A 23,802-nucleotide genomic window follows, 5' to 3' on the forward strand; every position below is an offset into this window, starting at 1 on the left:
CTTAGAATATATGTTGGGATTATTCTCAGTTATTTGTAGGGAAAACCATATTTACTGATGGATTTCATTAGAAATGTTATGACAGAGATGAGATGCGTGTCGTCGTGTCTGCGGATCTGCGCACAGACTTCAGGCTGCTGAGTGAACTGGAAGTCCCTCCCCGGAAAAAGCGTGGAGGAGATTTCGGAACAAGGCAACACTGCCTGCAAGCAGCTGAGGATATGTTTATAACTTCAGCCGCTGTGGATGAGCTTCATGTTTGGCTATTATCTCAAAAAAAAAAACGCTCAGAGGAATGGAGGGATGGCAGAGTGAAGCTCAACAAACCGAAGACTCGAGGTGAGTATAGAAAAGGGAAGTCACTGCGTACATGCGGCGAGATGTGGATGTTTAAGATGCTTTTCATATTCAGGCTGATTCAACAGCAGCGAGGTTCAGACTTAATTCATCTGCAGTTCAGTTTAGTTACATGCTGCATAGTTTAATAATCAACCACCCCTCTTCTTCCTCCCTCCTCCTCCTCGTCCTCCTCTTGTCACAGACTTTTGAAAACTTGGGCGTGTCTGTTTGGATGAATATCTGTTGTCTCGGGATGTTAGTGATGAATGGAAAACACAGTAGTTCCCTTTTGTGCACCAAAACGACACGTTAAAGGCAAGAACTGGAGAGGAAGCAGTTGAGATCATTGTATGTGTTTATTGTCGTATCACTGGCTGTAAAACATCAAGGCTGTGAAAGTGAAGTTACAGTGAAAAGTCAACAAGTCTGGGTTGTAATCTGGTTCGGTTTGTCTGTGGAGATGAAGGATCAACAGGTGTGTAGTTCAGCAGATACGAGGCTCACATCTCACACACTGAAAACAGTGCCTGACGTTTTTTTTATTGCACCAGTTCGGGGTGCCACAGATGTCTGGCAATTAAAACTGATAAAGTTTGATTGATTTCATGCAGGCGTGTCACTTCACACACACTAACAGCATCAAAGTCCAGTAATCATCATGAAGCAGAAACTTTATTTAGACGTTCAGATACAAAATAAATTAAGAAAAAAAACCCAAAAACACTTAAATGAAAACCCAAGTCAGACAGTAGCTATAAATCATTATTATCAATATGGATTTATATATTATTATTATTATTATATTTACTGACATGTTTAAGTATCTTGAAACCAGATATGTATGGCAGTTTGTATTTAGAGTGATGGTTGTAAGTCACTTTGTGTTACTCTTTAACTTTGTGTGAGCTCTTGTACTTCTATATTTATGGGGACCGTGTGTGTGTTTGTGTGTGTGTGTGTGTGTGTTGTTAAGGCTGTGTTGGGGGTCTTGTACTGACACAATGGTCCTCTTGTTTGTAACTATGACAATCCAAACACCAAGTAGTACAGTGCAGAAATGCTCATGTTTAAATGGTTTTGTCACAGTTTCTTATTCAGACTCTTTTACAGAAACATTATTGTTCTGAGGCTGCAGATACATACGTGTGTTTAACAGAAAACAGACATTTAACCTCAAAAACATTTTATAAAACCAAAGAAGCACGAAGACGTGTCTAAAGATTGACAGATCATCTGTGTAGTTTTTATTATGAGTTTACTATTGTATTGAGAAGTTGAGTAAAGTATCTTATGGTATTAGGTATTAACTTAAGCTGCATTATAAATGTTGCGGTGATGCTTCAGTGGTGGATAACGAGGTCAGCTGTACCACCTTTCCTCCAATCAGACACTTGATGTCACCCTTTACCCCACAACACAATACCGCCACAACACATTTTGTTGATTTTAAAGACATTATTGCATTAAAGGTGCATTTGAGGTGCGATTCAAAATATTTTCATCTCTCTTGTGTTTTGTGCTGCTGCCCACAGATTCAGACACACCAAGTTGTCTGTTTCTCTGTTGACGTTAGCCCCGACCAACCTAAACCAGTAATCTTAAAGTCCTCCTCCACTCAAAAATGTGTTTTTGCTTAATGTTGCTCCAGTTGGACATTTGAGCTTCACTGTGCAGAATGATGTATGTGCAGAGTTTGACACTAGAAGGCTGTCTTCACATGTTTCTACTGAAGGAGGAACCTTTCTCTGAGTTAAAGGTGTGTAGCTGACCTACAAGTGTGATTTGTGACATCACAACTAGTTTTGGAGCCAATCGTGGTCCAATATGCACACAATAAGTGTGATGTGGAAATTTCAAACCGCCAGTGCGCAAACACTGAGAAAGGACTTTTCAGTGAAGCAGGAGACATTTAGCATCTAGCAGTCAAATTGTACAAACAATATTTGTATATTTATAGCTTCTGGATTTTTCAAGAGGGAGACGGAGTCAATGTCATTTTAAGGATTTTAACAAGGTAATTGAACTTTTTTTGAGGAATAACCATATTGCACACAAATTATTATTCAAACAGAGTGTTTTTTTTTAAATATCATGTCTAGAGGAGATCTTTAACCTAAATTAAATGGTCTCTATGCCAACTACAAAGGGCAGCACCACAGGATGGCTGTTGATTCTCAGTGGGATTGGCAGTATAATACTATCACACACAGGCTGGGAGTCATCTGACTCATTGGTGACATCATATTGCTGCTTGCTGTTAAATTTGTGCACATAGAGAAGACCTGCTGTCACGAATAAAAAGTAAATACAAATTGACAAATCAAAAGATAAATATCAGAATTTGATTTTAAAATGAAAAAGTTTCCCTGCAACATTTGTGTTCAAAACACCTTCGGATACATATATTTTTCTTTTATAGAGCGACTGAGGAGGGCTGATAATGTTTTATTTCAATGTATCCATTGTGCAGCTGAATAGCAGAGGTCTGTGGAGGGTTTTAAATGCGAGCAGTGAGAGTGGGGAGGTGGAGGTGGAGGGGAGGGTGTGCATCTTAAAACCTGCTAATCCTGCAGTCTCTGTCTCTAATCTCTGCCTGGCTGCGTGGAGGAGGCGAGCAGGACGGTCACACTCTGCACCTCTCCGACCAATTAACTTTTCTCAGCTCCAACAGAAACTAATAAATAACTCAGCTTCGGGTTTTGATCTTCCTCTTTATTTTTTTTTTTTTATCGCACTCGTTGGAAAGCAAAAGACGATCGTTCATCTTGTGAGGACGTAGATTTATTTATTCGGAGTTAATCCTCTTCGCTGGAGGTGTTTAAATATCTGCGATGAGCACAGCGGAAAACTCGGACACCGACTCCAACAAACTGGAGTCTGTGATACAGGTGAGCTGCGCCTTCATCCATCTCCCATCGCTTATTAATAATACGTGTGAGCGCTGGCAGGTGTGTGATGTGATACATAAAGCTGCTGACTTGTGTTGACTTGTGTTTGTGTTGGAGGATTTTATTGTGTTTTCATTACGCAGCAGTTTTGGACTTGTGTGACTGCTGTGGCCCCACTATTCCTGGTCTTGTGGCACTTTTCAATCACATCACCATACTTTGGTGTATTCATAGTTTTCATTACCTGTAGAGCTGCAACGATTAATCGATTAACAGGTTAATTGCCAACTATTAATTAATTGGCAACTATTTGGATTATCAATTCATCATTTTGAGTCATTTTTTTAACAGGAAAAATTCAAATTCTGAGTTTCCAACTTCTCAAATGTGAATGTTTTATGGTGTTTTTAGTCTTTTATGACAGTAAACTGAATATCTTTGTGTTGTGAACTGTTGGTTGGGACGGTTATCAACATTTTTCACCATTTTCTGACTTTAATAGACTAAAAAAATGAGTCGATTAATCATGAAAATAATCATTAATTGCAGCCTGCATATTGAGTTTTACTCCATATTTGCTGTGATTTTTGTCGGGTGTAAACTGTTTGTCATCGCTGTTTTTCTCTCCATATGTCACAAAATTTAAGTCCAAATGTTTGTGTTTTGCACATCAGAGGTTGGAGGAGAGTGTCTTGTCTGAGGAGAAGAGGCTGACAGTCCGGGGTCCTTCACCAGATGCCCCCCCTACATGTCTACCAGCCCGAGTACGGGAGATTGTCACAAAGAACCTAAACGATAGCCGTAAGTAGCCGGAGTCTGCTCTCAGCCATAGAACACTGTATTTAATGTATATTTTGATCCTTTTTTTTGCCTAATCACTGTCTCTGTCTGCCCTCTTTCTCAGCAGCGGGGGCCATGTCCTCGGTCATGTCCCTCCAGGAGGAGAACCGCGTGCTGCAGGGAGAGCTAGCGAGGCTGGAGGACCTGCTGGCTCACAGCAGAGCGGACCGAGACGAGCTCGCCATCAAGTACGGTGCAATTAGTGAGAGGGTAAGACAAGGCAGCAGGACAACAGCAACAACTGACATTGATGGCAAGATGGGCAGAGCTGCACTAAAACATGAAATAGGAACAGTGAGTTTAGAGGTCTTGTTAGTTTGAAAAAGAAAACTGAGAGAAATGTTAGATATTACTGAGAATAACACGCTGCTCAAGTATCCTGGATTCTTTACGTGATCGACCCACGTCCATCATCTTCACTCTTTGTTTAAAAAGTACGAATGTCAAGGAAACGCTTTGGCACTTTCCCTTTTTCCCATTTCAGTATTTTCTTGGTCTTTGTTTGAGATTTGCTGGTCTCCCAGGTGATGGGGCCTGGAATGAAGTGAAGTGGCATGTTGCCATGGCGTCTGTCACCCTGGGCGACTGTAAACAGGGGCTTCAGTGGAGTGAGATGAGGTCTGGCGGTGGGTGGGCGCCACATTGGGGTTGAACATTACTGAAGGAAGCATGCAGTCTGGGTCCAACAACAAAAGGCAACTCAGATTAAAGAAAATAATCCCCTTACAGAATTATTCAATGAATTTGAACCAACAGTTGAGTTCGGTTGAGGGCTGCTATTCAGACTTGCACCATCTATGACAGATGTCCCAAATCCAACCTGTAGAAGTTTCTCTGCAACCTTTTTCATTAGAAAGTTCTTCAGATCTTGCGACTCTTTTTTTTCTTTTTTCTGATCACCAGATTTATCAGAACATTAACATAAAGCGATTGTCCCAACACTGTGATGCTCCAACTCTTTCTACTGTAGAGACCGATTGAAGCAAAGATTTTCAGAAGTAATCCTTTTTGTTTTAAGGCTCCAGGCTCTCTGACTGCTGTTTATTATACCTGAAGTCATGATCCTAATTAAACTATTTAAATATGCATTGATCTACATGTACGAAACTGTAGTGTTAACATTCATGAACAACAGCATATTTATAAACTGAGTTGACAATCATAAGTTTCAATAGTGATGTTCTTGGACAGCATCTAAACACTTTGTGCCTTTCCACACCACAGTCCATATAGTTTTCTAAGTATTATCACAATAAAGAACCTTTGTTATTAATGCCACCCTATTTGTTATAAGACTTTTTTTTTCATTGGTCCTTATAAACTGGAGAGATTTGATCAGGGGCTTTATGTCCTATAATAAACATAATGTTACATGTATATTCACACATGTTTGGGTATGTGTCAGATATTAGGAAGTTACTGGAGAAACACCTTTTTAAGAAAAATATATTATCATACTGTAAATACTATGTTAGGTAGGTGGAGAGAGAGATGGAAAAAAGGTCCAGGCTACATTTAAACAATGTGGGTCATGGTTGTTGCCCCAAACCCCAAGGCCACCAGGGTGCCCAAATAAAGCATACTTATATTCATAATCTAAAACATAAGTATTTGATTTAATGGAAAACTGCATTAGAGCACCAATTTGCACAGAATAAATGATGAGTTACTACAAGAAAAACCAAAGCTAAGTTGCAAGTTACTCGAAAAACTCGACACTATGTAGGTCTATGATCATCTGTGAAATATCCTTGTATAACATTAAACATCACACCCCCCCAACTCTTACTTTTAATTGAACCCACAGCTGGAGCAGGCGCTACGTTTCGATGCGGGAGATGGGGACCATGATTCACTGGAGTCACGCAGCCTGGCGCAGCAGAACGTGGACTTACGCAGACGGCTGGACGAGGAGCAAGCGTCCTACAAGAGAAAACTCACTGCGTACCAGGAGGGGCAGCAGAGGCAGGCGCAGCTCGTGCAGAAGTTGCAGGCCAAGGTACGAGTATTTTATTCTGTCTTTAGCTGAGATGTAGTTATAGGCAGTAATTATAGGTAGTAATTATTTTCCTGCTACTTCAGGTACTCCAGTACAAAAAGAAGTGTGGAGATCTGGAGCAGATGGTGCAGGAGAAGTCCTCAGAGTTGGAGAAACACAGGAGTGTAAGTGGAGATTCTTGGTATCAGGATTTTTATTCATACCACTACAACGTTCCACAACTAAGACTTTAACTATCAAATCCTCCTATTTAGGGTCACAGTGACACATCAAACGGTCGCCATCAAGACGAATCAGGCAGCAACCTGGAAGATGCTTTGATCCGTCTGGAGGAAGAACAACAGAGGTAATTACACCAAAGATGTAACATGGCATGTTAACTATACACGTCAGAATATCACGTTGTTTTTGTCTGTTTTGCTCTGTCAATATAACATGTTTTTCCTTGTTCTATTTTAAGGAGCAGCAGTTTGTCTGCAGTGAACGCCATGCTGAGAGAGCAGCTGGAGCAGGCGGGTTTGGCCAATGAGGCTCTCAGCCAGGACATTCGCAGGCTCACTGCTGATTGGACCAAAGCCAGAGAGGAACTGGAGCAAAAGGAGTCTGACTGGAGGAGAGAAGAAGAGGTGGGAGAGGGATGCGCACCAAACAGTAAAGCATTTTAAATGTGAAGTCTCAGTTATTTACCTCTTATTTCTGTCTTTCCTTTCAGTCTTTCCACAGTTACTTCAGCAGTGAGCACAGTCGCCTGCTGATGCTGTGGCGGCAAGTGGTCGGATTTCGGAGGCACGTGTGTGAACTGAAGAGCGCCACTGAAAGGTTCAGATAAACAATTTGTAAACTGCGTGTTGATGCTTGAACAGCTTCTGATTTCTGTTCTGTGCTAACATTTTGACACTCCTTTGATCCCTGCCAATCTCTCTCCAATCTCAGGGACTTGTCCGACATGCGTAATGAGCTGGCTCGGGCGTCCCACTCTGCTCAGGTGTCCTGTGCAGGTCTGTCCGCCACACTGCATAGCCGAGAGGGAGGAGCGGCTCTGGCCCTGGAGCGGGAGAAGGCTCTGCGGGATCAGCTGGAGCAGCAGCTGAGAGAACGAGTGGCAGAAATGATGAATCTTCAGACCAGGACGGATGCGGAGAGAAGCGAACTCAACGTCAGGTCAGTCAACACATTGATCTCTCGTACTGTTGTTGTGTATTTAACAACTTTTGTCTAAAAAAAAAAAGGTCTTTTTCATCAGGTTGTCGGATTCAGTGCGAGAGGGGGAGAGACTAAAGGGGCAGATTGAAGAGAAAGACAGAGAAATTGTCTTACTGACGAGGAGGCTTGAGGTGAGAGGCCTTAAAAAGAATTGCCTGAGTATCCAACACCTGATATATCTTACTCCTCTGTTCCATAAACCTCAATAGTTTTTCAAACACAATTAAAAACAATCCAATGAGCCACACTGTGTGCACTGGGTGACAGGTTCTTTCATTGCATGGACACTGTAGTTTATTTTGAGTTGATTACACATATGCTGTCCCCCTGGTCCCATAAATACTCACTTGTGGACCATAAATGTGGCTGAAAATAGTCCCCAACAAATTAACTACTTACTGATGTTTGAGTAACATTTGCTAAAAGCTACAGCACCAAGCTGTGTGAAAAATATGTAGCCTGTTTGAAAAATGAAATTAAAACTATAAAAGTGAACTTTTCATGGGATTTGTAAGAAAAATATAGAAGAATTCCATCTTTATCCTTCAAAGCTGTCACGGTTTCTTAGTGGTCAGTTGAATTAATCTTCCTTCTCCAGATGACTGAGGTGTCTGTGCTTCATATTCCTGTTTTTCCCTTCAGGAGCAGAATGGCAACGATGAGACTGACATGCAGATGATGAGAGCACACAATGAGACACTGTTAGACACACTGCGGGACATCGCTCAGGTAAACAGCTACGTACATTTTCGCATCAGTGAACGCCGCATGAGGATGGGAGGGCATCATCTGCTTCAATCTGCTTTTTTAAAAATTTATTTATTTATTTTTTTAGACGGTTTCGTCAGATGGAGAGTCTTCCTCAGAGGCAGACCAGGACAACTCCGGGGCTCCGCTGCTGGCCTTAATCCGTGGCTCCTCCCCTCACCGTTCCTCCTCTCCCAGGAGGTCGTCCTCTCCCTCTCGGCTCACCTCGCTGTCTCATCTCCCGGAGGCAGCACTGTCAGCTCTACGCTCTGCAGTCACAAACAAGACGCTCCAGCTGCAGGTGACATGCTAATTTTAAAACACTCTGCTCATATAGTTCACCGTTTCGGGTTCACACTGTTTCCATTTATACACACACAGTAAAAGGTTCAAGCAGATAGCAGACTTCATGTGGTCTTGTTTATAGAGATAGCACAGATTAGACCAAGACAAAGGTAGATAAATTAAAATAACATGAAATAATGTTAATTTTCCAAGAACTGTGTGTGAGATCTTTTTGTCATATTAATACTTTCACAATTCATTCTGATAAGCCTCTATTGAATATGAATTGAGCATATTTTTTGAAAGAGATTGACTATGTTTTATTCATTTCCAGCAAAGATTTAATCTTAAATCAGTTTACAGCAGTTCTTAAAGCTTAAAGGATAAGTTCACAATTTTTTAAATCTGTCTTAAAAGTTGAAAGTTTATCTGAAGATAATATGAGGCTTCAACGTCTGAGTTAGTCAAATCAAGTGGATATCTTCCACAGTTACAGTCTTTTTAATAAAGAATTCCCTCCTTGTGTCACGACAGACAGGGTTTTCCTGTTCAGCTGCAGTGGAGGGATAGTAACAAAAAGAGGGAATTTGGCACTAAAAATACATTAAATTCTAAATATATTGACTTGATTTGACTAATACATTTTTTCAAGGATGGAGGGCTGTGGATTTTTTTCCCATTATGAAGGGATCTCTTAATGGCCAGTATGAACAGGAGGAATGATAACAGCAAAAAAAGAAAGTGTCAAAAAATGTGCCATTGTTCATTTGGGCACCTAACTATTGTTTTAAGACAAAATTATGAACCTGTCCTTGAAGGCTCCACAGCCACAGAGTGGAGCTTAAGATACATTTGGAAATGATCTATATTTTTCTTATTGTCAACAAATTCCATGAGAAGAGTCCGTCTCTCAGTACTTCGTGACCTGTCTGTGGTACTGAACCTTGAGTCTGTTGGTTGCTACGAACGACATCAATCTTTAAAAACAGGTCACAAATGTATAGTTTCATGTAAAGCTTCAAAAAGTAAGTAATTAGTCAGTAATTTGCTAAAAGCTAGACTAAAATGTGGATATGTATCGCCAAACTTATCCTTTAAAACTCCTGTTACTCTTACTGTTGCTGTTATTATATACATATGACATGTTTCCTCCTCTACTTTCTTGTCTTTGCAGGATATTCGGGGGCGTCTGCTCTCCTCTCAGTCCTCGTTACAACAGGTACGAAAGCAGCTTGCAGAGAGCGACTCAGCTAAAAGAGAGGCGGAACAGCGAAACCAAGCCCTGCAGAGAGAGAGGGACGCCGCTCAGAGAGAGAGGGAGACCACACAGAGAGAAAAGGACCGCCTGAAGCAGGAGAGAGACACGCTGGCCAGGTTTACTGACAGTTACATCACCTTTCACAATCTGCGTCCAAGCAGTCATTTACTTAATCCTTGAATCCTGTAGTGTATAACTATCTCTACTATACTTTTATGTTCTCCCTATGAACGTTGCAGTGAGAAGGCGAGCTTGGAGAAGACAGCTCAGGCTGTACAGAGCAGCAACCAGATCCTGCAGATGGACTGTGAGAAGCTGCAGTTGGCCGTGACGTCCACGCAGCGAGAGAGAGACCACGAGAGGGAGGAGAAGGAGGCCGTCATTCAGGAGAGAGACCGGGCGAAGGCAGAGACTCAGAGGATGTAAGTAGGCTAATTGATGGTGATTGGGTGAATGCAATGCGGACACTAATCCACAGAGTCTAGTCTAGCCAACGCACAGTGCATATGTTCACAGGAAGCCATTTAATAGATCTGTATTAGATCTTCATTAACAGCTCATGGTAGCTCACTGACCTCCTTCGCCAACAGAAGCCCAAACACGATTCAAACGGTCTTTTCCATTGCCCTGACACATTTACGCCATGAAATTCAAGCCAGTTTACACACTTCCTTTAAGATTTCTGACAAAACTTGTAATTTTTGGACTTTTCAGACACCTGTCGAAGGAGAATTTCAGAGTGAAATACTTAGAAATTGAAATGAAACAGTAAGAAATTAAACATCTGGGTATGTAGATGTCCAACAGCTTCACCGATGCATCAGGTTTCATCTGATAGCACACGCTATATTTCACCCACCCGCTGCACATGTAAATAAGCTTTACACGCTAACAAACACACACACCCTGAGTCAGACTCTCTCAGAAATAGGTCAGCAACTAACGATTATTTACATCATTGATGATTATTATCTCAATTTTGTCACATATGACATAGAAAAGCAGCGAATCCTCACATTTGAGAGACTGAAACCAGAGAATATTTGGCCTTTATGCTTGAAAAATGACAGAAATTATGATTTGTTGATTATCAAAATAATCGCTGATTAATTCGCTGATTAAGTCGACTGTATGTATGTTCTGTTTTTCTACAGACAGATGCAGTGGGATCAGAGTGAGAATCGGGCCTCTGCTCAGCGTGGGGAGCTGTCTGTAGTGAAGGAGACTCACCAGCAGGGGGAGGTTGAGAGGCAGCTGCTGGAGCGAGAGAAGACCCAACTGTCTGAAGCACTGGCTCGGGTAATAAAAAGTCAGAACGTGTGTAAAAATGCTGCTTTGTGTGTTCTCTTGTTGGTTGTGACCTTTATATGACCCTCATCTTCCCTCCAGACTGAGAGCAGTAACGCAGAACTTTCTCTGCTGCTCAACAAGCTCCAGTCTGAGGATGCAGCTCTCAGAGACTCTCTGGCCAAGATGGGCAGCATGAATGAAGGCCTGGCCCAAGATAAAACTGACCTTAATACCTACATCCTCCAGGTAAGGGTGTTTCATGAGTATATCCTGAAATACCCTTATATCACTCATTTTAATGAGTATATTTAATCTCTGAAGGGTCCAAAACACATTTCTTATTCTCCGAGTCTCACTCTGAACTCTGTCTCTTAGCTGGAGGAGGAGAAGGCCCTTCTGCAGGCTCAGAAACGGGAGGCGGAGCAAGAGAAGCTGGCCATCAGAGATGAGCTGGTCCGGTTGGAGCAGGACAGGCTGGAGCTGGACTCGACCCGCATCACGCTGCACCAGTCACTGCAGGACACTGAGCTAAGCCGAGCAGGGATGGAGGCAGAGCTCCAGAGTCTCAGGGTTGAGAGACTTAAGCTGCAGGAGAGAGTCACCCAGGTGCATAACAGATTATATTACATCACCATTTAAAGGATAAGTCCAACCTAAAAACACTTAATTGGTGATGCAACTTGTTTTTATGAGCCCTTGTTAGTTCCCTTATTAGTTGGTGATGTGACCTCATGTAGAGAAACTTCCTTTCCCAGTTACAGAAGATGAATTTGGCTAAAACAACAATGAATTCACTTCTATTTGGCTCTTCCATTGACAGCTTTGTGGCGAGGTGACCTCTCTGGGTTCAGAGTTAAGTCTTGCCAGAGGCGAGAGCCAGCGGAACGAAGTGGCCTTAGAGGAGGCCGGCCGTGGTCGGGCAGAACTGGCCCGAGACAAAGCAGCACTGGTGGTCCAGCTGACGGCGTCTGAGAGAGAGAACACCGTGCTGTCAGAGGAGCTGGCTGCCTTCAGGTGTGTGTTGTTGTTTTGTTTTTTTTTTGTCAGTGACACTGTGTGCAGCACATCCTCACGTGTGTCTGTGTGTTTAACGTGTGTTTGTAATCCCGCAGGTTGGAGCGCGAGTCCCTGGAAACCAGTCTGTTCGAGGTGCAGCAGCAGCTGGTTCAGGTGGAGTCTCGCAGAGAGCAGCTTGAGACGGAGAACCAAAACCTTCGAGTCCGCAGCGAGACTGCAGCAGGTGAGTGGTGAGAAGAGGAGAAGAGGCTGACAGAAATATGTGAGGAAAACATGAAAACAAAGAGAGGAAGATATTTTGATTAGAGGATTGGACGAATAAAGCAGAAGAGATAAACCTTCTTCTTTATGAGCTAAACGGAAGATGTTTGGTACAGTATAATGGGAAAGACAGTTGGTCAGTAATATATCAGAAAAAGAAGCTAATGTTTGAGTTCTGTCTTTGCCTCTCTTGTTTTCCTGGATGGGATTTCCAGCTGAACTGAGGCGTGTTCGCTCAGACGGGGAGAATGCGTTGGCCCAGGCTGAGAGGGAGAAACAGGCTCTGACTCAGACTCTAAATTCTGCACAGCTGGAGGCCCAGCAGGCCTTACGCAAGGCCATCTCTGAACATCAAGAGGAGGTGGAGAGACTCATCTCAGAAAAGGTGAGAAGGTTTGACCATATTTTACTTTTTAGGATTGTGATAAAGAGTAAGTTTGTGACTCTTTAATCTTAATGTTTGTGCTACACAGGAAGTCCTGCGGCACAGCCTGCTGATGGAGCATGAGGGCGCTCTGAGGAAGCTGAGGCAGGAGGTGGAGGATCAGCTGCACAGAGCGCAGAGAGAAAGAGAGGAGCTGCAGGATGAACTGAGGACTCTTCAGCACGACAGAGATCAGAGTCTCCTGCAGGCTGAGACTGAGAAACAACAGGTCTGTTCTGGGTACTGTAGCGAGGAGTTGGGTTCATCATCAGTCAGCATCATTAATTGAATCCTGATATCATGATAAACAATGCAACCCACAATTTTTTATTGAAATGATAACTTACTCTGGTACATCCGCCGTAAGTTCCACCACATTGTTAAACAGATTTTTTTCTTTTCTCTCCAGGCTCTTTCTCTGAAGGAGGCAGAGAAAGCAGTCCTGTCTGACAGGGTGTCCAGCCTGCAGGCTGAGGTGTCAGCTGCAGCCCTGGAGGCCGAGCGGATGGCCAGAGAAGCAGCTCATTGCAAAGAGCAGGAGCAGGTGAAAGAAGAATCCTGACTTCCTGTCTGAATTCTGTTGTTGTTGAATGATCTTTTCTGTCTTATGTTGCATAAACGATTAATTAATCTAACTTTCTGTTTTGTTTTTCAAGATCAGAGTTGGGGCTCTGACCAGCGAGCTGCAGGAGCTTCGCTCTCAGCTGGAGGATGCAGCCTCGCTTCATGAGAGGGAACTTCATAGTCTGCGAGAGACTTGTACGGACCTACAGTCACGCGCTGATGTTGCTCTCAAAGAGGTAGATGATCCTGTACAAGAGAGAACATGAAACTGATAGAGTACAAATCTAGAAAGCTTCCAGAGAGCACATAGTGTACCAACCACCAAAGATGCACAATCCTTTGAATTTGTTATTTTAATATTGTTCAGAATTTTTGTCTGCATCTGTACATTATGAGAAAATAATGCAAACGTAAAAATAGTATCTGGCTGCATGATTAATCAAATAAAATTTCTTGATCGGCACCAAAAAATTATCAATTGTTTCTTGACTAATGGCCTAAATTTCCACCAAACTTAGTTGAAAAATGTTAAAAAATGTTTGAGATAAGCTGCTATCACCTCCTGGGTGGATGTAATTAAATAATTCACCCATTTTCTGTTACATTACATTACACCTTTTAACACACATGACACTTTCGCCCTCCAGCTGGACCAATACAGAGCTTCTCTCTCAGCTAACGAGGAGAGTCGGGATCATCTGAGGCGGGACATGCTGGAGGTGGAGCGTCGTCTCAACCAAACTCAGGACATGGCAGAAAAACACAGGAGAGAAGGGACAGAGCTGCGTCGCAGCCTCGGGGACGTCACCAAGGAGAGAGACACTCTTAGCCAGTCAAACACCCAACTAAGGGAAACTCTGCGAATTGCAGAAACAGAGAGAATCAGGTAAAAACTTGAAAGAAATAAGAGAGATGCAGGTATGTTCAGAGTAAAAAAGTTAAAAATAGTTACTGAGTTTGTGTTTGTTGGGTTTGTCAGTGTGAAACGACAGTGTGAGGAGAAGGAGCAGAGGCTGGCTGTGCTGGAGGAGAATTTGTCATCTACTCAGAAAGAGGTGACGGAGCTGCGTAGCTGCCTGAGGGAAGTTGAGAGGTCACGTCTCGAGGCTCGGCGAGAACTCCAGGAGCTCCGTAGACAGGTCATACATGCTGTCACCTCTCCTTCACACCTGTAAAACATTAAAACAGAAGCTTAGGATCTACTGGCACTCTATAGGCACTTTAAATTAAAAATCCCAAACTTTGGTTTTCAGTCTAGACTAGACTCTGATCTGTGCTTTTTTTCTCCCCAGCTGAAAGTTCTGGATGGAGAAAAGGAGCAGAAAGAGAGGGAGGTGGCAGAGCTGCAGACTCGCCTGTCACTGGAGGAGCAAAGGGAAGAGGAGAAAGGGAAAGAGGCTTTCACTCTCAAACAGAAGTTAACTGAAGCTGAAACTGCTCGAGATTCCCTCAAGAAGGAGGTGAGGATTGAGGACAGTGAAGAGAGATTTCCAGGTTCTTCTCTTAGTTTTGGGCTTAATGGTTTCATGATTTTTCTTCCATTTATTTTTCAATGTAGCTTTCCCTGATTCAAAAGCGCCTGGTGGAGTCGGAGGGGAGCTGGAGGGGCTGCGAGAGAGAACTGACCGCTCAGCTGCAGGAGGCACGAGGCTGTGAGAAGAAGCTGCAGGATGAAGCCAAGAATCTGGCCCTGCGCGCCCAGGCAGCCCAGGACGCCTCTGCCCTGTCCAGCCTGCAGCTGAGCGAGGCTCAAGGCCGTCTAGCTGCCACAGAGGCAGAGCTGTCCCGGGCTGAGGTTGGGAGGAGAGAGCTGGAGTATCGTCTGAGCAGCCTCCAGTCGGCACTGACACGTACACTGGGCATCGGAGCAGGGGGCAGAGGATCCAGGGGGAGGAGCCCGGGGGGGAGCTCCACATCAGCCGGCACCATGTCACGCCACCCCAGCATCTCACCTCTACGCTCCTCACTGTCACCTCCTAAAGGTAATAATTAAATGTGCAGGGATACTTCTACATTTATCATTCAGAGCTTCTTTTTTTAATGTTTTAATGTTATTTGGATCCACAGCTGATTTATCTTTTGGGGAACATGAATGCCTGTACAAAAGTTCACATCAATCCATCAAATAGTTGTTGAGATATTTCAGTTTGGAACAAAGTGGTGGACCAATCAACCAACACTGTCATAGCTAGAGGAGCAAAAGGAAGAATAGATTTATAGCAACTATAATACTATGTACATTATTGGCATCTACCACAAGAAACATTTAAAATATAGGTATTATATACATGATATATACACATTAACAACAGAAATGTATTGAGACACAAATAACATAGTACATAATGTAACATAATAAAACATAACAACATAGTAAATGGATGTATAGGTTGCAATAAATCACAGTGAATGCGGTGTCTACAGACAGCAGCTACAGTTAAATAAATATACAGTTATGCAATCACATCAAAAATATATATGACAGACAAAACATTAAAGGACCAGTGTGTAGGATTTAGTGGCATCCAGTGGTGAGGTTGCAGATTGCAACCAAGTGAATACTCCTCCCCTCATCCACCCCTTCCAAGCATGTAGAAGAATCTACGGTGGCCACGAAACTTGCGAAAAACATGTGAAAGGCCCTCTCTAGAGCCAGTGTTTGGTTTGTCCATTCTGGGCTGCTGTAGAAACATTATGGGGAACATGGTGGCGTCCGTTATAAGAGGACCTGCTCACTGTGTAGATATAAAGGACTCATTCTAAGGTAACAAAAACATGATCCTTATTTTCAGGTGATTATATACTAATTAAAACATACTTATGAATATTAAATTCCATTTCTGCCAATAGATACCCCTAAATCTTACACACTTGTCCTTTAAAGAGAGTAATTGACCAGTAAAACAAACCATAGAAAATCTCATTTGTACTGCAAAAATGGTAAAAAAGTTAAAGAATATTTAAACTATTTATTTGGTGGACTTGTCTCCAAGAGTAACCTGTAGTTGCTTCTTAAAATGTGTAAAGTGTAGTATACTATACCAGCGAGATACTGTATGGTTATGTTACATTTGTCTTTGGTTGGCGTTGCGTAATGTGAGCCCTCCTGCTTGAACATAAAAAACATTTGATTATACACGTTGCTTGCAGCTCTTTTTATTTAATATTTACAGAATTTCGAGTAAGCACCCCTGACAACACTTTAGGCTCAGGAGCTGTGTCTCCTGAGAGAGGGGATACTCCACTGCCTCTCCCTCAGCCAGAGCTGGACCCTGAGACCCTACGAAGTGGTCTGAGAGACTTCCTCCAGGAGCTGCGTGAGGCACAGAAAGAGCGGGTAATAGAGCTGCACGGCATGAAAAAAGCACACAATAAATGTTGTCATAATTTAAGGATATGTTTGTGTTTGCATGGTTCAAGTCTTTGGTTATTGCTGATTTTCAAGGATGATGCCCGATGCCAGCTGGGGGCCCTGCAGCGGGAGGTGGAGGAGCTGAAGGGGGAGCGAGACTTGGCTCAGAGTCGTCTCTCTCAGCTACAAAACACCTTACAGGAATACCAAGAAGGCAAAACATTTTTTTGTTTGAAAGTGAACCAAAAGGCAAAAACAAGCACAAGCATTTCTTGTCAAACTGTGTTTTCACTGTAGGAGATCTTGAATGTGTGTTTAATGTGTGTGATTGTAGCGAAGCGCGGGCTGGACGAGCGTCTGACGGCCACTCAGATTCTGCTGCAGCAGCAGGAGGAGTTAGTGAGGAGAGGAGACAGAGAGAGGAGAGCTCTCACCGACAGGGTGAAGGATTTGGAGCGAGCGCTGCAGGCCTCTGAGACGGATAAGAAACACACGCAGGTACACACACACACACACACACATTTGTGTACTTTGTGTACATGAACACCGTGTGTTTGTATTGTCACTTGCTCAGCAGTGAGCACTGATCTGCCATGATCACCATATGGCTGTACTCAACGGTAGAGGCAATATCTAGAGGCAAAAACTATCAGGGAATGTAATAACAGCAGACGCAGCGCACACACAGTGTTACGCCGCTTGTGGTGTCACATGTCAGCTCTCCTTATGTCTGTTTTTCATGCCAGCACCTTTCAACATAATTCACCTTATGGGCAACAGGAGGAGCAGGGACACAAAGTGAAAGTGAGGCTCTCAGTGGGATTTTGTTTGGGGGAGGGGGGGGGGGGGGGGTGCTACTGAGCTGTGGAGCATCTGTGTGTGCTTTGTGTCTGTCTGGTCTCTTAGAAACCGTGTTTTGGACTAGTCTAAAACTCAAATCTCCATTTCACAACAAAGAAATCTACACCCTAAATGTCCGCCAACTGGTCTTTCATTATGTCTGTGCTCTCTCCATCTCCGCAGGAGCAGTTAAATAAGCAACGTGCGGCTGAAATGCGTCTGGAGGCAGAGAGGAGGCGTCTGCGGGAGGCGCTGGAGGCAGCTGAGGCCCGGGCCACCAGAGTGGAGTTGGGGAGGCGCAGTGTGGAGGGGGAGCTGCAGAGACTCAAACTGAGTCTGGGAGACCGTGAGGCTGAGAGCCAGGCCTCCCATGAACGCCATGACACTCTACTCAAACAGGTACAGCATGGTGGTTTTCATATCTCTGAGTGCTGAATGGGATTATTTTGGCCTTAAATGCACAGTTATGGGCCCTGTTTAATTTGGCAATGCTTTATTTTATGGGAAGTTACTCTAATTTTAGGGAAAATAGAAATATTGTTTAATTGGTACACTTCCAATGAATTCATTCAAATTAATTGTGAGTGTAATCTTTTAGTCAGTGCACAGCAGATCAGCTGAATATGCAACAATGTGAAATTTGTCTACAGGCAAGAATGCAGAATAAAGTTTCCAATAATGAATTAATGATGAGTGAATTTTAACTCTATTCTCTCTACTCTAAACTATTTTCTCTTAAATTAGTACCAAATTTGTTAGTTTTTTGCTGAAAACCTTTTAGAAAATATTTAAGAACATCACAGATCCATAAAATAAAGGGTTGTCTTTAAATCTTACATGACAATAATTTCCCTGATTTGACAAGGAGGCTCTTTGCCGGTTTGCTCACTGACAAGTTCATTTGATGTCCACAAATTGCAGGTAGCAGAAGGAGAAGTCCGTGTGTCGTTGCTTCAGAGAGACGTGGAGAGGCTGAGCCAGGCTCTGCTCAAAGCGCAGGAAGGCGAATCTTTGCTGAAAGAGAGAGTCACTTCCCTCAACCAGAGCCTCCAGGAGGTGGCGGCTGCTCACAGCAGCACAGAGACTCGCCTGGTTGCTCTGCAGAAGTCGCTGAGTGTGGCTGAACAGGACAAAAGGCATCTACAGGTGAGTGAGACAAAGACAAAAACAGGCAGTGGACAATGTAGACAAAAGCTGAATGGTGTTGTGATTATTATTATGTGTCGATCAGGAAAGGATCGATGAATCCCGTGTATCATTAGCCGAATGGAAGAGAAACATGGCCACCCTCACTGAGCGTGTGCAAAGCCTGCAGAGTGAGCTGAACCAGAGCGAGCTGAGACGAGAGGCGCTTGAGTCCGAGCTCACCAACACTCAAGAGGTAACAGAGATATAAATGACTACAATTCAATTTTCAGGGCTGCTGATGTGAAGCTGTATCAGTGCCTCACTCAAGGCAGAAAACTGAAAAAAAAAATGAAATTCCACACAAGGTATCAATAAAGTATAAAACAAAACAGTAACACGCTCAATGTGGCTGCTTTGGCTGGTCATGTCTTTGTGTGAGTGTGTGTGTGATCTCTGTTTTCCCTCTGTTAGGCTCTGCGTCAGCGTTCAGCCAGTCTCGTGGAGGCTCAGCGCAGCGCCCAGGCGGCTCAGACAGAGCGGGCCACTGTAGAGGAGCGGCTGCGTGGGCTGCAGAGAGCGGTCGCCATGCTCGAGACGGAGAAAAAAGATGCTGAGAGACAGGCTGTGAGGCTGGAGAAAGACAAAAACGCACTGAGGAATACACTGGATAAGGTCAGCGCTGTATCTTGTCCATAAATGTGCAGCTTGTTTCCTTCGGTCACTTCTGAACAAAGAGCCTTTTGTGAGTGAAAAAAGTCAGAAGTTCATGGACACATGTAAGGTTTAGTCAGTGGTGTGTAGAGCAAAAACACTGGTAAACCACAGGAGGTACAAAATTTTCATAACTTTCTTAAAACCTTATAAAGTTGATCTGGAAATCTTGTTATTAAACAGCAGCAGACACAAAGGCTTCTGGTTTCAAGTCCAATATTCTCTCCTTCTGGCTTTGTTTTTGTCACTAACTCCTGAGGGAAATATGTGGCTCTTTAGCAGCTAAATCCTCCATTATGTTCACCAGCTGGTCGCTAACTGTGTCTGTCTGCCATTTGGTGCTCGACAGGTAGTGCAAAGCGGGTTCACAATCACAACCACCTACCTATGAATTGGAAGTTTTTTACCTGATGTAAAACTGTGTCCATTTTTGCAAGGGATCTCATGATTTCTACTGGTTATACGCTCATAAATACTGTCATCAGGTTGAACGTCAGAAGCTGAAGACTGAAGAAGGCAGCATGCGTCTGTCTGCAGAGAGAAGCCGCTTGGATCGCTCTCTGAACACCGCTGAACAGGAGCTGCAGGAGGCACAGCAACAGATACTAATGCTGCAGGTGATCCACTGATCCACGTGACACTTACAGATTCATCATAAATCATACTGGCCTTCACTACTTTTATAGTATGTAATAAAAGCAAAAACTCCTCAGAAGTTACACCAAAGTGTTGCTGATCAGCAGACTGACTCTTGGTGACACGACTTCCCACAGAATTTGTTTTCTTAGCTGCTTCACACCTCAGCTTGTGGTCAGGAGGACAACCTCAATTAGCCCATAGTTTGGGCTTTATATGTTTTTGTTTTGTATAAATTATTTTACTTACTATTAAACCACACACCCTCCAGTGAAAAGACATTTACATTGTGTCTTTACTGACTTGAGAAATGAGGCTTTTGTGGTTTCAAGAGAAAAAAAAACATTCTCTCTCATCAGTGTGAGCGCAGGAGGCTTGCTTGTGCCTTGGGAGGTTTGAAAATAGCTCAGAAATCAGTCGGACAAAACATTATTAGTGTATGTATTAATTTTGCAATTTAACCCTCCTAAAGTTTCCGTAGATTACACCTGAAAGTTTGGAGCGTCCCCTAAGTGTGAAGTGAGGTCAGTGTAACCGATGTCTCCAGCTGTGGATACATCTGCTTCCTGTAAGGCATCAAAAATTAGCTGGAAAAATCCTTTTTTATTTTCTCTTCACAACTCATTCTTGTCACTGCTTCACTCCAGAGACTCTTACTGTAACATGAGATTCTTATTGTTACATGAATGACGCCAAAAAACAAAGCAGACCAAAGCATTTAGATGTTTCTGGGTAGGCGTCATTTTTCTGTCATGATCCAAAACAAACATCATAACTTTTGTTTTTTTAAACACAGACATGATATAAACAAGCAAATAAAGAAAGTTACACTGGGTTTTTGAAGAATTTAGAAAGAGTCATTAAAGTTGTTTATCTCAGACCACTGTTCATTTCTCCTCATTTAGTCAAAAATCTTTCCAGGCTGCAGAACTGTTTATCAACTAGAGCAGTGATCCACAACTGCGTTTGCTACCGGGCTGCGAGGAACGCTGCTGTAACTATATAACTTTATAGGCTATTGTTGTAATAAACTTCAATTTTGTACGCTTTGTCTGTGCTGCATCTTTCCTCGTTACTTTATGCCACGCAAAAAAAATACAGATTTTAAACAAAAGTATGTGAAGAAACCAGTCTGTGGTGCAAAAAAAAAGTTGAAAGTAAGTAAAAAAAATAGTTTGAGAATGAACACTTGGTGTCATTTACCTAGAAACAAATCAACATGTTGAAACTCTTTCTGCATGGGGCCATCAACCATTTGTCAGAGGACAAATAAAAACCTCCAGACTAATAAAAATCCCAGCTGTTAATTGTCTCAGAAATGTGAGCGACAGATTTGTGATGTTTGTTTCCTCATCTGTTAATGCTTTGACACAACACCCACAGTAATTACAAAGTGTAAGTGTGGAATGTAATATAGACACTAGCTGTATTCATTTATTCGGACTTTTCCTTTTTAAAATACTTTTTTATTTGATTTTCTGATCTGGAAACAACAAAGTGTGACTGTAGAATAAAACTCAGACATATAGTTAATTTGTTCGGTATCATGTTTCACGTAGATGATCCGCTTTTCCCATTTTCTGCCACAATATTTCTTTTAATTCTCAAAAGACAGATCAACTTTTTCTGTGAATACATTTCCTGAACAATATCTGGAGGATCAGCTTTACACTGAATTCTTGTTTTCTTCTTTTGAGCGCTAAAAGCCAGATTTGTCTTCATCTATATTCCCCTAATGTCTTTTATAGTTGCATTTACATCATCCCAGAAAGGCTTTAATTTACTGCATCTCTAGAAAACATGAGTATGGTTTTCCACTAGGTCACCACAGAGCCTCCAAGAGCCTCGCTGGGTGGTTCGCTGTCTGCTTTTGATCGGTGGTGTTACTAAGAGCCGAGTTAGATTCTTCCAGCTAAACTCTCATCATCGTTTAGACTTTTTCTATATGAGCAGACCGAGCGTTCCTCTCATTCACATCTTGGTCTCTTCCATCTGTGTGTGTGTGTGTGTGTGTGTGTGTGTTTGTGTGTGTGTGTGTTTCACGAGTAGACTCAGCTGGCTGAGATGGAGCAGTCACACAGTCTGTGTGAGAGTATGGTGAGGCAGCGAGACGAGGCCCAGCGGGAGGCGGAGAGACTGAGGAGCAGCTTTAGGGACATAGAGCGAACTCTGGGCACCAGAGAGCGAGCTCATCGGCACAGAGTCAAAGGCCTGGAGGAGCAGGTAGAGACATTGGAGACATTGTGTTGTAATAGGCTACAGGTTATAAAAGTCTTTCTCGGGTTAAACCTTTCATGGTTTTCATTGCCTGCTCCAAACTAGAATACATAATACTATTTGGAAACACCAGTATTAAAGGTACAGGGTAGAGTCACCTGATACATTTTGAGGAGAATACTTAATGTATTTAACACATATGAAGCTAACTTCATGAGGCAGATGGCCTCCACTGCTTTATATACTGGATGGTAGGTTCCAGGATATAAAGATGGATGTTACTTACAACACAGGACTGAATCATAGAGATGTCTGCAACATTTTGAATGAAAATCAGGGAATGGAAGAATTAAAGTGTGGTTTCATAGTGTCTCTCAAGAGAAAAAGACTTGTTCTCACCTCCCTCTGAACAACATTAGTAGGTGTTGTTCAACGATGCACTGGTTAAGCCCTTTGATTATTTTTGCTTTAGCCCATATTAAACAGAATGAAAAATGAACTATGTGAGGCTCCGATGATCCTCTACTCAACACCTAGTGTTATCCTACGTTCAATACACCAAGAAAAAAAGAGTCTCTTCTTTTATGATTGATGTTACTTTGTTTTTTTTTTACTACATCACAACTGTGTCAGTCTGAGTTTATGCAGATGCCAGAAAAGCCAAAATAAGACCACTGAGATCTTTACGTGTCACTGAACTTATTCAAAGTTTTGTTAACAAAGTGTTTACATGTGCACATCCAGAACCAGGCTGAGGATGAGCCAGCTGTCTGGTCTGCTCATCCGTAAACTCTTTGCAGGTGCTGGGTGACAATAATCAGCACAAAAAGATGTACAAACACCTGCACGATGCTGTATTGTCTCCAGTTCTGGTATTCTAAATGTACATGACAGTGTTTCAACCACAAACCTGGCCCTCGTTACTCTGTTATTTGTGGCCAGCTGAGGGAGAGCCTTGTGGCATCAACCTGTAATCTTGTGATTTGTACTACAGATTGAATGTTTATTGCTGTCCTTACTGCAGGTGTCCACCCTGAAGGAGCAGCTGCAGCAGGAGATGAAACGGCGGCAGCCTTCACTTCCATCCTCCTTACTGTCGGCAGGAAACAGAGATGCAGCTTAAAGCACCAGCGCGTCACCATCTAACCCAGGGAAAATCCACTCACCATGAATGTCTGAAAGCAATATTTACCTACAGAAACATTCCTAAAAGTGTTCATACTGTAACTTTAGTGTTTAAAATATGATTAGTTTTACTTCTGACACTGAAATGAACACTACCGTCATTCCAATGGCATTTTGTTGGTATTTTGTACAGTGAAGAACACACTCAGCACGTGAGCACAGGCCAGTGATTTAGCAGCAGCAGCTGTGCTCTAAACGCCAGCAGGCTGCTGATTACTGGCAGCCATCTGTACTTGATCCGTGCTCAACATCTTCCCAAACTTCCTGCTCTTATTCAAGAAGAAGCCCAAAATCACCGCAGGATTCTCCTCCAGACAGAATCTTGATGTAGCGCAGGAACGAAAATCACGCCACTGCCAGGTTCGCAGTTTGGCCTCGATTCCTCTGCATTAATAGTCGAGGACACAAAGAGAAGGAGGGACAGTCTTCACCGTGTGTGTGAGTGCCAGGCAAGCAACGATTTGACTGTAATGAAGGAGCTGCACTGTATTTTCTCTCAGAAACAGGCGCAGATTTTACTGATTATGTGAGTCGGATGAAATATAGACACTGTTTTATAACTGAAAAAGGGATCATAAGCAGCGAAGTGCTGCTGTATGATGATAAACCAACAGTGTG

At 42.8% G+C, this 23,802-nt stretch overlaps 1 protein-coding gene across 4 annotated transcripts; it reads left to right on the top strand.

The window, feature by feature from the left end:
- Positions 1-155: 155 nt before the first annotated feature.
- Positions 156-23,291, top strand: LOC137181528 (rootletin-like). 4 transcript variants are annotated; one of them, XM_067587304.1, is made up of 37 exons: positions 156-339; positions 3,902-4,028; positions 4,132-4,277; positions 5,875-6,066; positions 6,150-6,230; positions 6,321-6,412; positions 6,527-6,692; positions 6,779-6,885; positions 7,000-7,227; positions 7,310-7,400; positions 7,912-7,998; positions 8,105-8,317; positions 9,476-9,675; positions 9,799-9,981; positions 10,714-10,858; positions 10,949-11,095; positions 11,225-11,455; positions 11,670-11,863; positions 11,962-12,089; positions 12,343-12,512; positions 12,601-12,780; positions 12,961-13,095; positions 13,208-13,351; positions 13,763-14,001; positions 14,095-14,254; positions 14,408-14,575; positions 14,674-15,097; positions 16,289-16,452; positions 16,561-16,681; positions 16,802-16,965; positions 17,491-17,706; positions 18,229-18,453; positions 18,539-18,688; positions 18,907-19,107; positions 19,632-19,763; positions 21,832-22,005; positions 23,024-23,291. In XM_067587304.1, exons 3-37 carry the CDS (start codon positions 4,143-4,145, stop codon positions 23,120-23,122), a joined length of 5,886 nt encoding a protein of 1,961 aa, XP_067443405.1. In that variant the 5' UTR covers positions 156-339; positions 3,902-4,028; positions 4,132-4,142; the 3' UTR covers positions 23,123-23,291. The 4 variants fall into 4 exon arrangements, with proteins under 4 accessions (XP_067443405.1, XP_067443406.1, XP_067443403.1 ...); XM_067587305.1 differs by having other exon boundaries at positions 4,135-4,277; XM_067587302.1 differs by lacking the exon at positions 156-339 and adding an exon at positions 2,941-3,227.
- Positions 23,292-23,802: the final 511 nt, after the last annotated feature.

Source organism: Thunnus thynnus, chromosome 4, assembly GCF_963924715.1.
Source record: "Thunnus thynnus chromosome 4, fThuThy2.1, whole genome shotgun sequence".
Classification (NCBI taxonomy): Eukaryota; Metazoa; Chordata; class Actinopteri; order Scombriformes; family Scombridae; genus Thunnus; species Thunnus thynnus.